Raw genomic sequence first — 14106 nt, 5'->3', positions numbered from 1 at the left:
CCATAAGACACTGGAGCATCATCCATGAGGCCCATCATATACTGGAGCATTCTAAATGGGGGACATCAGACACTGGAGCAGCATCTACGGCGCACATGATACACTGGAGCATTTGAAATTGGGCCCATTATATATGGAGCATTATTAGGCCCATAAGACACTGGAGCATCATCCATGAGGCCCATCATACACTGGAGCATCATCCATGAGGCCCAACATATACTGGAGCATACCAAATGGGGCTGATCAGACACTGGAGCAGCATCTATGGGACACATGATACATTGGAGCATTACAAATGGGGCCCATTATATGTGGAGCATTATTAGGGCCCATAAGACACTGGAGCATCATCCATGAGGCCCATCATACACTGGAGCATCATCCATGAGGCCCATCATATACTGGAACATTCCAAATGGGGCAGATCAGACACTGGAGCAACATCTATGGGGCACATGATACACTGGAGCATTAGAAATGGGGCCCATTATATATGGAGCATTTTAAGGACCAATAAGACACTGGAGCATCATCCATGAGGCCCATCATACACTGGAGCATCATCCATGAGGCCCATCATATACTGGAGCATTCCAAATGGGGGACATCAGACACTGAATCAGCATTTATGGGGCCCTTTATACACTGGAGCATTACAAATGGAGACCATTATTTATAGAGCATTATAAGGGCCCATCATACACTGGAGCAACATCCATGAGGCCCATCATATACTGGAGCATTCCAGATTGGGGACATCAGACACTGGAGCAGCATTTACAGGGCCCATTATACACTGGAACATTAGAAATGGGGCCCATTATATGTGAAGCATTATTTTGGCCCATAACACACTGGAGCATCGTCCATGGGGACCATGATATACTGTAGCATTATGTGGAGCTCATCATATACTGTATGGAACATTATATGTGGCCAATTATTCTGTATGGAGAAATATATGGGGCTCATTATTCTGTATGACGCACAATGTGGTGGCCCTAATACTGTATGGAGTAATATACTGTCTTTTTTTTGGGCTATTGTACAATTTAAAATAGATCAGTCATGTCATGTAAGCAGTGAAGTATTTGTCATTGTACTATACCTATATTTCTGTGCCGTATCGGAGCACCATGAGTTGTGGTATGTGTTAAAGGTGCGCACTGACACTCTTTGGCCCAGGGCACACAAATACCTGGAGCCAGCCCTACCCCCCCACAACTTTAGCCAAATAACCCCCTGTTTTCAATGCGTAACTATTATTATGAAGTAAATTAAGTTAGCAAGCTTCAGTAATAAGATTTGATGTTTTTGGCATTGAAATGGGCACTGTAGGTGTGTTTACTGTCCTCCATGAATACCTGGAGCCAGCCCTACCCCCCCACAACTTTAGCCAAATAACCCCCTGTTTTCAATGCGTAACTATTATTATGAAGTAAATTAAGTTGACAAGCTTCAGTAATAAGAATTAATGTTTTTGGCATTGAAATGGGCACTGTAGGTGTGTTTACTGTCCTCCACTCCCTGCCGACTTTGCTTCCCCATTGACTTGCATTGGGTTTCGTGTTTCAGTCGGCCTCCGACTTTTCCCTATAGTCGGCCGATTTCGTTCGACCCAACTTTTGCGAAAGTCGGGTTTCATGAAACCCGATTCGACCCTAAAAAAGGCAAAGTCGCTCATCTCTAGTAATAACATGTCTGTTTTGGTTTCCCTGCTGATGTGACCACTCCCTTGGCTATATAAGGTCACATGGTGTATCAGCAGGTGTTGGTGATAGCAGGTCCTTTTTGGATTCCAACCACGGTGAAGTGAGCAGCTGGCTCTGAGGTGTTGAGCCACTGCTGAAACCTGGTGAAGTTAGCAGCTGGCTCTGAGGTGTCAAGCCACTGCGGAAACTGGTGCTGAACTCTGCCTGTCCGGTGTCTGCAGCAGAGATAGATGGTGAAGGTAGCAGCTGGCTCTGAGGTGTTGAGCCACTGCTGAAAGTTAATCCAGTGATGAGCTCTGCTGCCTGGGACTGCAGCAGAGAAAGGTGATGAAAGTAGCAGCTGGCTCTGAGGTGTCGAACCACTGCTGAAAGCTGATCAGGTGCTGCACTCTGCTGCCTGGTGACTGCAGCAGAGAAAGATATGTTTTGGTGTTTTCCCCTTTTTCCTTCATGCGTATTAGTGCAGCGGTGGGACCAGTGTCTCCACTATCCAGTTCCCTAGCAAGGGATAGGTGCAGGGATGGTGAGGGATTCAGGGATCCTGCTCGGCGACAGGTGAAGAGCCTGTATAGGGAATGTTAGGAGTGTTCAGGGACACTGCCTCAGGGGAGTGCAGGAGGTCTTCACGTCCCCGTTCCCCTATTGCAGGGCCCACCATTGTAACTGTTTCCCCGGTTTTCCCCTTTTGTCTTGTTGTTTTAGTTACTGACCCGCGGGTCATGTCACACAGGACAGGTACACGTGACAGTTTAACCAACCATTACCATTATCTCTGGTGAGCCATGGACCAAGTACAGGCCTGTGATCAATTGCTTCTGGTCCTCACTGAGGAGAGTGAGATGCTGCACGGTGTGTTTGAGCAGCAGCAGCAGTTGTCGGCGTCTGGTGCCTCCCCTCTGGCTCATCCAAAACCCCAATTTGCGGCTTTGGCCAATATGCCCCCTGGAGTCCCTGCTAGGGAGCAGGACTAGCTCATACACGCGGATGCACCCAGGCATGTGGGAGGAGTTGGTGTCCCCGAGGTGCTGCCTGATGTTCCTGATGTTCCCCGTGGTGAGGGGGCACATCCCTGTAGTGAGCAGACTGATGATTTAGTCCGCGGGGCTCACGCCGAAACTTCTACACTATCGAAGAAGCCGCCCCCTCCTGGTTGTGTGGAGGAAGACGACCAGGGAGAGTATATTTCCTTCTTCCTTCCCTTCCCAATTGCAGCTCTGGCAAATATGCCCCCTGTAGTCCCTGCTAGGTATCAGGACTTGCTCATACATGCGGATGCACCCAGGCACGTGGGAGGAGTTGGTGTCCCTGTGGTGCTGCCTGAAGTTCCCCGAGGTGAGGGGGCGCATCCCTGCGGTGAGCAGACTGATGATTTGGTCCATGGGGCTCATGCCGAAACTTCTATACCATCTAAAAAGCCTCCCCCTTCTGGTCGTGTGGAGGAAGACGACCAGGGAGTGTATATTTCCTCCGTATTCCCGTCCCCTTCTCCTCCAGCAGTGGCAGCAGGGGTGCTGCCTTGGAGTAGGGGCAAATCGCAAACCCTCACCACAAGCTGCCTCTCAGAGTTGGAGTCCTCATAAGAGGAGGGGCAGAGAGGAGTGGTTACCTATGAGCCTTGTGGGGGTGTGAGTGTTACAACACAGGGGGATGCCTCTGTTGATAGTTCTGTTAGGAGTTCACCATCTAGTGGCAAGAGAGTGAATGACAATAAACATGCAGGTCCGGACCTGGGTGTGTCTGTGTTTGACTTAGTGTGGCTCTCGTAACATCAGGCTGCGAGTCAAGTCCACTAAGTTCACTCCTCGCTACATTGGTCTGTTGTGAATTCACTTTCTGGCCTACCTCTGGTTACTGGTGAAGGTAGTGGAGATGGTTATATTGACAGAGGGGTCGCGAGTTCTCTTTCCGGGCTCCCTCTGGTGGTTACGGGAGGTAATGGAGCTGATCTAATTAACAGAGGCCTGCCACCTGATAATGAGGAGGACAATTGGACATTGGGAGTTTCTGACTGGATTTAAGACAGCTGACTCCCTCTATCCCTGCTGGTGATTTTTTCCTGCCTCATGAGGTCTTAGTTTCCAGCTCAGTCCCTGCATGCTCAAGCTAAGTGTTCTTTTGCTATTGTTCACATTTGATTTGGTTTTGTCTATTTCAGTTTTGTGTGGTCAGCCAGCCCCGGCTGGAGCTGTGCTGAATTTCCATCCTTATGTTACTGTTTGTGCCAGTTTGTTTTTGTCCCTTATTAGATTGGCCTCTCTTTGCTCTGCTTTCAGAATATACCAGAGTGCTGATATAGTTGGCGAAGTCTAGTGACCAGTATTTTTTCTATCAGATGTGTTGGGCATTTTTCGCAGGGTTTTTTGCGTAATTGCAGACAGTGTCTTTCCTTTCCTGTCCTGTCTAGTTAGTTTGGGCCCCATCGTTTGCTCAGCCTATTTTCCTACCTGCGTTTGTGTTTTCATCTTGTCTCACTTCCATTTCAGGTGGAGGTAGATGCTTCTGAGATTGGTGCAGGAGCTGTTTTGTCCCAAAAAGATCCGGTGACTTCTAAAATTAATCCCTGTGCCTTCTTTTCTCGAAAATTCTCCCCATCTGAACGTTACTATGACGTGGGGAATCGGGAATTGTTGGCCATGAAATGGGCATTTGAAGAGTGGAGACATTGGTTGGAGGGAGCTAGACATCAAGTTGTGGTCCCCACCGACCACAAGAATTTGATTTATCTTGAATCAGCCAAACGCTTGAATCCCGGACAGACTAGCTGGGCCTTGTTTTTCATGCCTTTTAATTTTGTGGTCTCTTTTCTTCCGTGCACTAAGAATGTTAAGGCGGATGCCCTTTCTAGGAGTTTCTTTGCGGATTCTCTTATTCTGACTGAGCCTGCTGCCATTCTTGGTGAGGGGGTAGTTCTTTCCGCCATCTCGCCCAATTTGAGACGTGCCCTGGAGGAATTTCAGGAGGACAAACCTGAGCGTTGCCCAATGGGAAAATTGTATGTTCCTGACCAGTGGAGGAAGAGAGTAATGTCTGAAATTCATTGCTCCGCATTGGCTGGTCATCCAGGTATTTTTGGTACCAGAGATTTGGTGAGTCGGTCTTTTTTGGTTGCCTGCCTTATCTCGCGATGTCAGGGATTTTGTGCAGTCCTGTGGGACTTGTTCTCGGTCTAAACCCTGTTCTTGTTCTAGTGGGTTGTTGATACCCCTGACGATGCCCAAGAGGCCAAGGACCCATATCTCAATGGATTTTATTTCTGATCTTCCTGTCTCTCAGAGAATGACTGTTATCTGGGTGATTTGGGTGGTTCGGTTGCATGGGATTACTGAGAACATTGTGTCGGACAGAGGAGTCCAGTTTGTTTCCAGATTTTGGAGAACTTTTTGTTCCAAACTGGGAATTCAGTTATCTTTCTCTTCTGCGTTTCATCCTCAGACCAATGGGCAGACTGAGAGAACAAACCAGACTTTGGAGTCCTATTTGAGATGTTTTATATCTGCTGATCAGGATGACTGGGTCTCATTTTTGCCCTTGGCCGGATTCGCGCTAAACAATAGAGCTAGTTCTGCCACTTTGATGTCGCCCTTTTTCTGTAACTTTGGGTTTCATCCTCGATTTTCTTCAGGGCAAGTGGAATCTTCGACCTGCCCAAGTGTGGACACTGTGGTAGAGAGAATGCAGCAGATTTGGGACCAAGTGGTGGATAAGTTGTCCTTCTCTCAGGAAAAGGCCCAACGGTTTTCCAACCGACATATGACCATTGGTCCCTGGTTTAAAGTGGGTGATATGGTTTGGTTGTCGTCAAAGAATATTCCCATGAAGATTGCGTCTCCAAAGTTCAAGCCAAGATTAATTGGACCTTGTAAGATTTTGGAGATTCTTAATCCTGTTTCTTTTCGATTGGCTCTTCTAGTTACGTTTAAGATCCATAACGTGTTTCATAAATCTCTGTTGAAGAGGTTTGTGGAGCCAGTAGTTCCTATGGTGGCACCTCCTGACCCTGTATTGGTTAAAGGCAATGTGGAATATGAGGTAGAGAAAATATTGGATTCTCGTTTGGCTAGACGGAGACTCCAGTACTTGGTAAAATGGAAGGGTTATGGCCAGGAGGATAATTCTTAGGTCTCTGCTTTTGACATTCATGCCATTAGATTGGTTCATGCTTTTCACCGGGCCCATCCTGATCAGCCTGGTGGCGTGAATGAGGGTTCAGTGACCCCTCCTCAAGGGGGGGTACTGTTGTGAATTCACTTTCTGGCCTACGTCTGGTTACTGGTGAAGGTAGTGGAGATGGTTATATTGACAGAGGGGTCGCGAGTTCTCTTTCCGGGCTCCCTCTGGTGGTTACAGGAGGTAATGGAGCTGATCTAATTAACAGAGGCCTGCCACCTGATAATGAGGAGGACAATTGGACATTGGGAGTTTCTGACTGGATTTATGACAGCTGACTCCCTCTATCCCTGCTGGTGATTTTTTTCCTGCCTCCTGAGGTCTTAGTTTCCAGCTCAGTCCCTGCATGCTCAAGCTAAGTGTTCTTTTGCTATTGTTCACATTTGATTTGGTTTTGTCTTTTTCAGTTTTGTGTGGTCAGCCAGCCCCGGCTGGGGCTGTGCTGAATTTCCATACTTATGTTACTGTTTGTGCCAGTTTGTTTTTGTCCCTTATTAGATTGGCCTCTCTTTGCTCTGCTTTCAGAATATACCAGAGTGCTGATATAGTTGGCGAAGTCTAGTGACTTCAGTATTTTTTCTATCAGACGTGTTGGGCATTTTTTGCAGGGGTTTTTGCGTGATTGCAGACAGTGTCTTTCCTTTCCTGGCCTGTCTAGTTAGTTTGGGCCCCATCGTTTGCTCTGCCTATTTTCCTACCTGTGTTTGTGTTTTCATCTATTCCTTTGGGGTCTGCTCTGGGACAGTTTAGATTTCCCCTTTCTTGCTTTAGGCTTATTTAGTTCTCCGGCTGTGTTGTGGTGTCTAGAATCATCGTAGGTACGCTCCACGGCTACTGCTATTTGTGTGGATAGGATCAGTGGTCTGCAATCCGCTTATTTACCAACCTGTCTGGTTTTCTGTGGCTTAGCCTGGTCTTGCTTTCCTCCTCGGTGACCCAATCATAGCATTGGTCCCTTTAAAGTCCTCGAACAGATCAGCTCTGTGGTCTATTGACTGCCTCTTCCTCCACGCTTAGGTATCACTGACACTTTCTATGCTTCCCTCCTTAAGCCTGTTCACATGTCCTGGTTCTCCGAGTCATCCACCGGGACATAGGTCCCTCCTTGGATGAGTACGAGGCAGAGGCCGTTGTGGGGTGTCAGGTGGTACGCGGGAAAAAGTACTGTTTGGTGGATTGGAGGGGTCATGGCCCAGAGGACCAGACCTGGGAACCAGTGGAGAACATCCATGCGCCTCAGCTCATTGCGGCCTTTGAGCATAGTGAGGCTCAGGGGAGGGGGGCCCCAGGAGGGGGGTAATGTTAGGCGTCGGGTTCCAGCCCCTGCACAGGAGGAATCTCGAGCCTTGCCTTCTGGGGTCTCCCATTCGGTCCTGGCTGCAGATAGTCCTGCTCAGCAAAAACGTCGATCCCAGCGTCTTGCTCAGGCTAGCACTGTCGGTTTGGTTGCTGCTGCCACCCCTGGTCCAGATATAGCAATCAATGCTAGCCAGCAGCGAACAGCTACAGGGACTAAGTCCTTCTTTCTGGACTACTGAGCATGCCCGTGACTTTTCCTCTGATTTGAGCTCGGGGATCACATGCTCGGGTCCTGTGGCTATTCCGATTGGACCACAGGGAAGTTCCCGGAAGGATGACACTATAAAAGGATCGCATGGCAGCTCGGCCATGTGCTAAGATAGACTTTTGTTGAGACTTGTGTGAGTGATGATGGATGCATGGAACTGGTGACTGGCTCATTAAATAACCCCTCCCTTTGATACGCATGTGTTAGGGTTAGTTTAGCTTGAGTCAATGCCTCATGGTGGCAAAGCATGTACCACAGTGCTCCAGTCTAAGCACAAAGGTTAGCGTCATAGTGCCGCCATATCTCCCATACCTCTGGGCGGTGCAAATCTATCTGCTACACCCTGTGACAGCTAACAGGGCACAGCATTTTCCTAGCGTCACTCTCTAGCACCACTGCAGCGGCTCCATGCGCAAGTGGTTCTAGAAGGACTCTGACTCTGTGACTCTGGGCAGAGTTCTGTGACCACATCGCTTGCGCTCATATCATATTAGTGCGACCCTGTGAAGTAACAGGGTTCGCCTCGTACACTCCGGGTGAGGTAACCCAAGCGTGCTACTATCCACCGTTACCTAGCAGCAGGTTACATCTCTGCACGGTGGACGCTGGGCTGCGAACGCACCTCTTACCATCATAATTATTTGATACGTTCCGCTAGCCCTTAACAGGTATAACTTTATTCAGCCTCCTATAATTTGCATACTCATATAGATAGCTTCCAAGGGTTGATTCTTCTGACAGATTCCCTTTAAAAGTTCTTGCATGATTACATCAGAGATGTTTGCTAGGTTATTATATGCTAACACTGCATGGACTAGCACAGAGGAAAAATACTTATAGAAGAAAGAAGCAAAGCCTGGCATTGGAACTGGGACAAGTTTGTTATACGTTATATCCATTTTGTGAAATTGTCTGGTGTTCTATTAGTTCTCTCTCCCTCCCTTTAGTTCTCCCTCAAAGATTTGATATGACATGTTTAGTCCTAGTGCAGTGTTTCTCAACTTCAGGCCTCAAGACCCACCAACAGATCAAGTTTTCAGAATTTCCTTAGTATTGCACAGGTGATAATTTCATCACCTGCTCAAGCATTAACAGCATCACCTGTGCAATACTAAGGAAATCCAGAAAACATGACCTGTTGGTGGGTCTTGAGGACTGGAGTTGAGAAACACTGTCCTAGTGGAAAGACAAAGCAATATCTAGTGCATTATTAGTGGTTGGTCAACACAATAGCAGGAATTGCTCCAACTATTATGTTAAAGAAAACTCAGCCTGAGAAACTGAGCTACAGAGCATGTGTGACCACTGCCACTGAGCATAACAGGTGGATGTTTTGAGTGCTAATCAAAAGGGTCAACTTTAACAGCAAAAACTAAACACTTGATTATGTTGTCATTATACTTGTATTAATTTAATTCTATAAATATGTGAATGTATTAGTTATGTATTGCATAAAGCAATTAGTTTATTTGGTTTCTATTTGTTTTAATATTTTACCTCTCTGATTTTTGTGTAGGAAGAAGATAAAAGACTCAGAGATGCTTCTACTCACCAATTAAATTCAGATTCATATGGCAATAAAGTCAGAGAATTTTCTAATTTCTCCTCATCTATAAATATTACATATCAGATATTAGCTGGAATACCAATATCACGAAAACGTATGTAATCACTTTGACCAGAAATCCATTGATCACAGTTTGTTTTATTCTTAAAGTAATTATCATCTCACAAAACATTTATCATCTATTCATAGGATAGTCTTGTTGAAATAATTTCCTACAGATCAAAAATCAACTAATCAGTGAACTTCATGCATGAAAACAAAATATTCATTTCAACTCGAATAATTGCTTTATGTTTAGCTTATTCTTTTCTAAAGCACTAGTATCACAAAGCTGGACAAAACAGTTATCAATACGCATTTTGTATGCACATATTTCAAACAACAAAAAAGAGGAGAGTAGTACTTAACTTCAAAGTGACAAATGTCTAATCAACCAAGTGATGTTTCAGCTCTAATCAGCAGATTTCTCCAGTATGGTTTGAAGAAGGTGCTAGTTTGGGGGTGAACATTGTTTGGGTTAATAAACATTTGTCACTTTGATGTCAAGTGCTGCCTTTGTCCTTTCAGTTATTGAGATAATATGGCCAGAACCATTCAGATGGGCTCCAAGGCTAACTTTCTTTATTGCACTACTGTCTTATTCATTTTTTATTTTAAACAATTTCTTAGCTAATTATCATAGAACTCATTTCATTTAACTTAAAAATTGTACGTTTTCATTCATGTCGCACAGCAAGTACACTGTGCCTGTATGAAAGCACTTTGAGTTCCTATTGTCTCATACTGTGACATCATGGGTACTAATTGTGCCACCATATGATACTATCAAACACTAGGTAAATGTACTAAGGATGAGTGAATCTCCAAAATTTAGAATTTTGACTAATATGTTCAAATTTGTCCTGGAATAACATGTATAACAGTCTAAGGTCTCCTAAGATAGTAGCCAAACCCTTTTTTTTGCACAAATGGAACCTTAGTAATGTAAAAGTGACATCAGCACACGTCTTTGGGTAAACAGATAGTATAGTAATTCAAAGCCCTTTCAATAACACACTCTTTTAAAATTAAAATGATGGTCAAAAATGTAACATGTTTGATTTAATAAAGAATGTTTTAATGAAGCTCTGGATGCTGGGACCAGCCCAACGCTTTTAAATAGATTAAAAGGATAACAAGTAAGAAACATTTTTAGTTTTGAGATCTATTTAATCTTGCCCAAAGTTCAGTTAATATACCAAAGTAAAAAAGAAAAATCCTGCTCATATTTCTTTATAATTAATCAATGTGAGGATTTAGTGGCTGCTAGATCTGATTGCAACACTAGAAATTGGCCTTTCATGATGGTAAGCACTAGATTATTAAATTACAGCCGTGCATAATGAATCCCTGAATATATATCACATTGAAGAGGTTTTGAAAGCCGTCTCAACCATTCAAAGCAATTGTAAAATGAGTGAAGTGCAGTGATTTACAGTACTTTGTTATATATAAAAAATAATTTAAAAAGAACAGTGTGAGTACTCACCATTCCTTTTTTTGTGTAGGTTTTCTAACAATTGGCCTATCATCTGTGAAAAGGAAAAAAGGAAACTATTTGCTTGAAACTATCAAATCTGTGTTCGAACAGTCAAGCTATGAAGAGTTGAAGGAGATAGCTGTTGTTGTTCATATTGCTGATTTTGACCTAACCTTGTGTGAGAGCATTGTACAAGATATATCAAGAAAATTCTCCCACCATATTATTGCAGGAAGATTGGTAATAATCCATACTCCTGTACAGCATTATCCTGTATTAGAAGGCTTGAAAAGAAATTATAATGATCCTGACGCTCGGGTTAAATTTAGATCTAAGCAAAACGTTGACTATGCCTTCTTACTCAATTTTTGTGCTAATATCTCAGATTATTATTTAATGCTTGAAGATGATGTTAGATGTGCCAAGAATTTCTTGTCAACAATTAAAAAAGTGATCAATTCCAGAAAAGGATCCAACTGGGTGACCTTGGAGTTTTCAAAACTAGGATATATTGGTAAGCTATATCATACTCATGATCTACCACGACTTGCCAATTTTCTACTTATGTTTTACCAGGAAATGCCTTGTGATTGGTTGCTGATTCATTTTAGATGCTTGTTAGCCCAAAAAGAAGCAATTCGGTTTAAGCCATCTCTTTTTCAGCATATGGGATATTATTCATCATATAAAGGTGCTGAGAACAAATTAAAGGATGATGATTTTGAAGAGGACTTGCTTGAAATTCCCGATAACCCCTCTGCAATTCTCAGCACCAATATGAATACATTTGAAAATTATGAAATTAATAGGGCTTATAGCAGTGCAGAAGAATACTTCTGGGCCAAACCTCCTTCTAGTGGTGATTTTTATCACATTGTTTTTGAGAAACCTACTAAAATAAGCAAAATCAAAGTCATCACAGGAACTGAAGATCGTCCAAATGACATACTACACCACGGGACTCTGGAGGTTGGAGAAAGATTAATTGGGTCTAAGAAGAATAGAAAGTGTACAACTTACCTTAGGTTAGGTGATTTCATAAATGGATACTTTGAAATAGACAATATAGACCGTAAAGTTCTATTTAATATTGACTGCATTCGAATTTTAGTGACTAAAAATCAAAATGAATGGCTAATTATTAAAAGCATAAGTGTTTGGACTACTGAGACTTTGAACCAATAAAAAATATATTTGTTTGCTGCCTTCCTAATGGAAGAAAAACATTTCAGTTGAATGACAACTGGTCTATTTCACTTATGGACTACTTTTTGCTAATGTGTGAAATGCAAAAGGAAAAAATTAAATGTGAAAAGGGTCTTTATATTTTACTATTTCTGTCAGGCAATATTCAAGTCTATTGGTGTTTTTGAATGTCCCCTATTTTATATTGAAGAGAACCATAATTTTCCCATAATCTGAGAACAATTTTTGTAGCCTATTTATTTGGAGATTTTAAGCGTTAAATCTATGGAAATGTCACTAAGGATATACACAATCTGTCTTGCTTTTATGTTTTGTCTCTATGGTACAGTATTTTACTACCTCTATTTTCTTTTGTAAATTGAGCCCATTTTTTTACCATAATCTTAAAAGGTTAATGCACAAGTCAAACTTAATTAAACACTGTGATTGAACACTGTGGATGATTTTTTTTTTAATTTTATGCTTTACTACCAGTTGTTACAGTTAACTTCATTAAACATTGGTTGAAGTGCTAATGTGTGTTTTATTTGTAATATTTAAAAAAAAAATTGTTTCTACCTTTTAATATGGTTTACCTAGTGACTACAATATTTTTGGGCAGAGATTACAGATGTGGCCTTTGAGAGGATGTGTACTACTCAGACAGAGCCTTCTCAAATACTACATTTTCCATAATTAAATAAAAACATCATATGTTCACCTACCATACCACACCATTACAGCAATATCGGCGCTTGGTCTCCAAACCTATTGGGCTGCTGTTCTCTAACTTCCTTCGGTTGAACAACACACATTCAGAGAAAGTATAAACACTGTAGACCATTAGATACTGCTGATTAGCTGCAATGCTCAAGTGGCATAACAGTATCACGTAAGTCCTGGTAGACCCAGTGCCATCATTATCTATTAAGGAGTAGATACCCTTTAATATGCTGCTCATTAGTATTTTATATACTCATATATTTGTTCTGAGTACATTTCCTTATATTTTTTGCTTTTTTTATGTTGTCCACTACTGAAAGAACCCCTTTTGAATCCCTATCCAATATTTAAAGCAATAACACTTATACCTACCTTTGGGAATGGCACCATTCCAGCGGTGTCAACACTGGCTTTCCTGAGGTAGCATTGCATTATTATGCCACAGATCCTTGCAGCCAATCAGCACTGGCTTCACTCTTCCCTCCTTCGGACATAACTTACATCCAGAGAAAGTGAGATCTGCAGCTGCTCTTTCACTTCTGGAGAAGGAGAGAGTGAAGCCAGCCCTGATTGGACACAGGATTTGCAATGACATACCAATGAGAGCCCTGGGAGATCCAGTGTTAAAATGGTGCCAACACCATAGGTTAATATAGGTGTTATTATTTTACTTGGGAAAGCATGAGGAATAAGAAGGGGCTCTTCAAGTTATGGAAAACCTCTTTTAGCCAAACAAGAAGAATATTGAAAATATAGAAATATAAGACACAGTTATAAAATGACTAGTTCGAATTTTCTTTTAAAAAACAACGTTAACTGGCAAGCAGGCCAAATATTATTTTTTTTAACAAATTTGAAAGCCAATATGAAAGGTATTGCTTGCCCCTTACTCAATAAAATTACTTCTGCCAAAGCTAGGAGTAATTCACTGTATATTGTTTCATTATTGAATTCATTGGTAACTGTTACACAAGTGGTCAAAATTGTTGGCACCCCTAGTTTAATGACAGAAAAACCCACAATGGTCACAGAAGTAACTTGAATCTGACAATAGTAATAATAAATAAAAAAAGTCTATGAAAATTAACATATAAAAGTCAGACATTGCTTGTCAACCACGTTTCCACAGAATTAAAAAAGAAATAAAACTCATGAAATAGGCCTGGACAGAAATGATGGTACCCTGAAAATAATGTGACAAAAGGGACATATTAAATCAAGGTGTGTCCACTAATTATCATCACAGGTGTCTGCAATCTTGGAATCAGTGAGTGGGCCTGTATATAGGGCTACATATACTCACTGTGCTGTTTGGTGACATAGTGTGTATCACACTCAACATGGACCAGATGAAGCAAAGGAAATAGTTGTCTCAGGAGATTAGAAAGAAAATTATAGACATACATGTGAAAGGTAAAAGTTATAAGACCATCTCCAAGCAGCTTGATGTTCCTGTGACTACAGCTGCAAATATTATTCCGAAATTTAAGATACATGGGACTGTAACCAACCTCCCTGGATTTGGCCGCAGTTAGAAAATTGATGACAAATCAAAGAGACAGATAATACGATTAGTAACAAAAGAGCCCAGGAAAACTTCTAAACAGATTAAAGGTGAACTTCAAGCTCAAGGAACATCAGTGTCAGATCGCACCATCCATCA

The 14106-nt window shown here is 42.5% G+C and overlaps 1 protein-coding gene across 1 annotated transcript in view; it reads left to right on the top strand.

The window, feature by feature from the left end:
- Positions 1 to 12256, top strand: part of MGAT4C (MGAT4 family member C) — a 325261-nt gene extending 313005 nt beyond the window's left edge. The window contains exons 4-5 of the mRNA XM_073556997.1: positions 8966 to 9110; positions 10564 to 12256. Of these exons, the coding sequence (XP_073413098.1) occupies positions 8966 to 9110; positions 10564 to 11720 (1302 nt within the window). The 3' untranslated portion in view covers positions 11721 to 12256. The remainder of the gene's footprint in view (positions 1 to 8965; positions 9111 to 10563) is intronic.
- Positions 12257 to 14106: the final 1850 nt, after the last annotated feature.

Source organism: Dendrobates tinctorius, unplaced genomic scaffold (assembly GCF_039654945.1).
Source record: "Dendrobates tinctorius isolate UK_male_01 unplaced genomic scaffold, ASM3965494v1 ptg000241l, whole genome shotgun sequence".
Classification (NCBI taxonomy): domain Eukaryota; kingdom Metazoa; phylum Chordata; class Amphibia; order Anura; family Dendrobatidae; genus Dendrobates; species Dendrobates tinctorius.
This window is presented reverse-complemented; position numbering and strand designations above follow the sequence as displayed.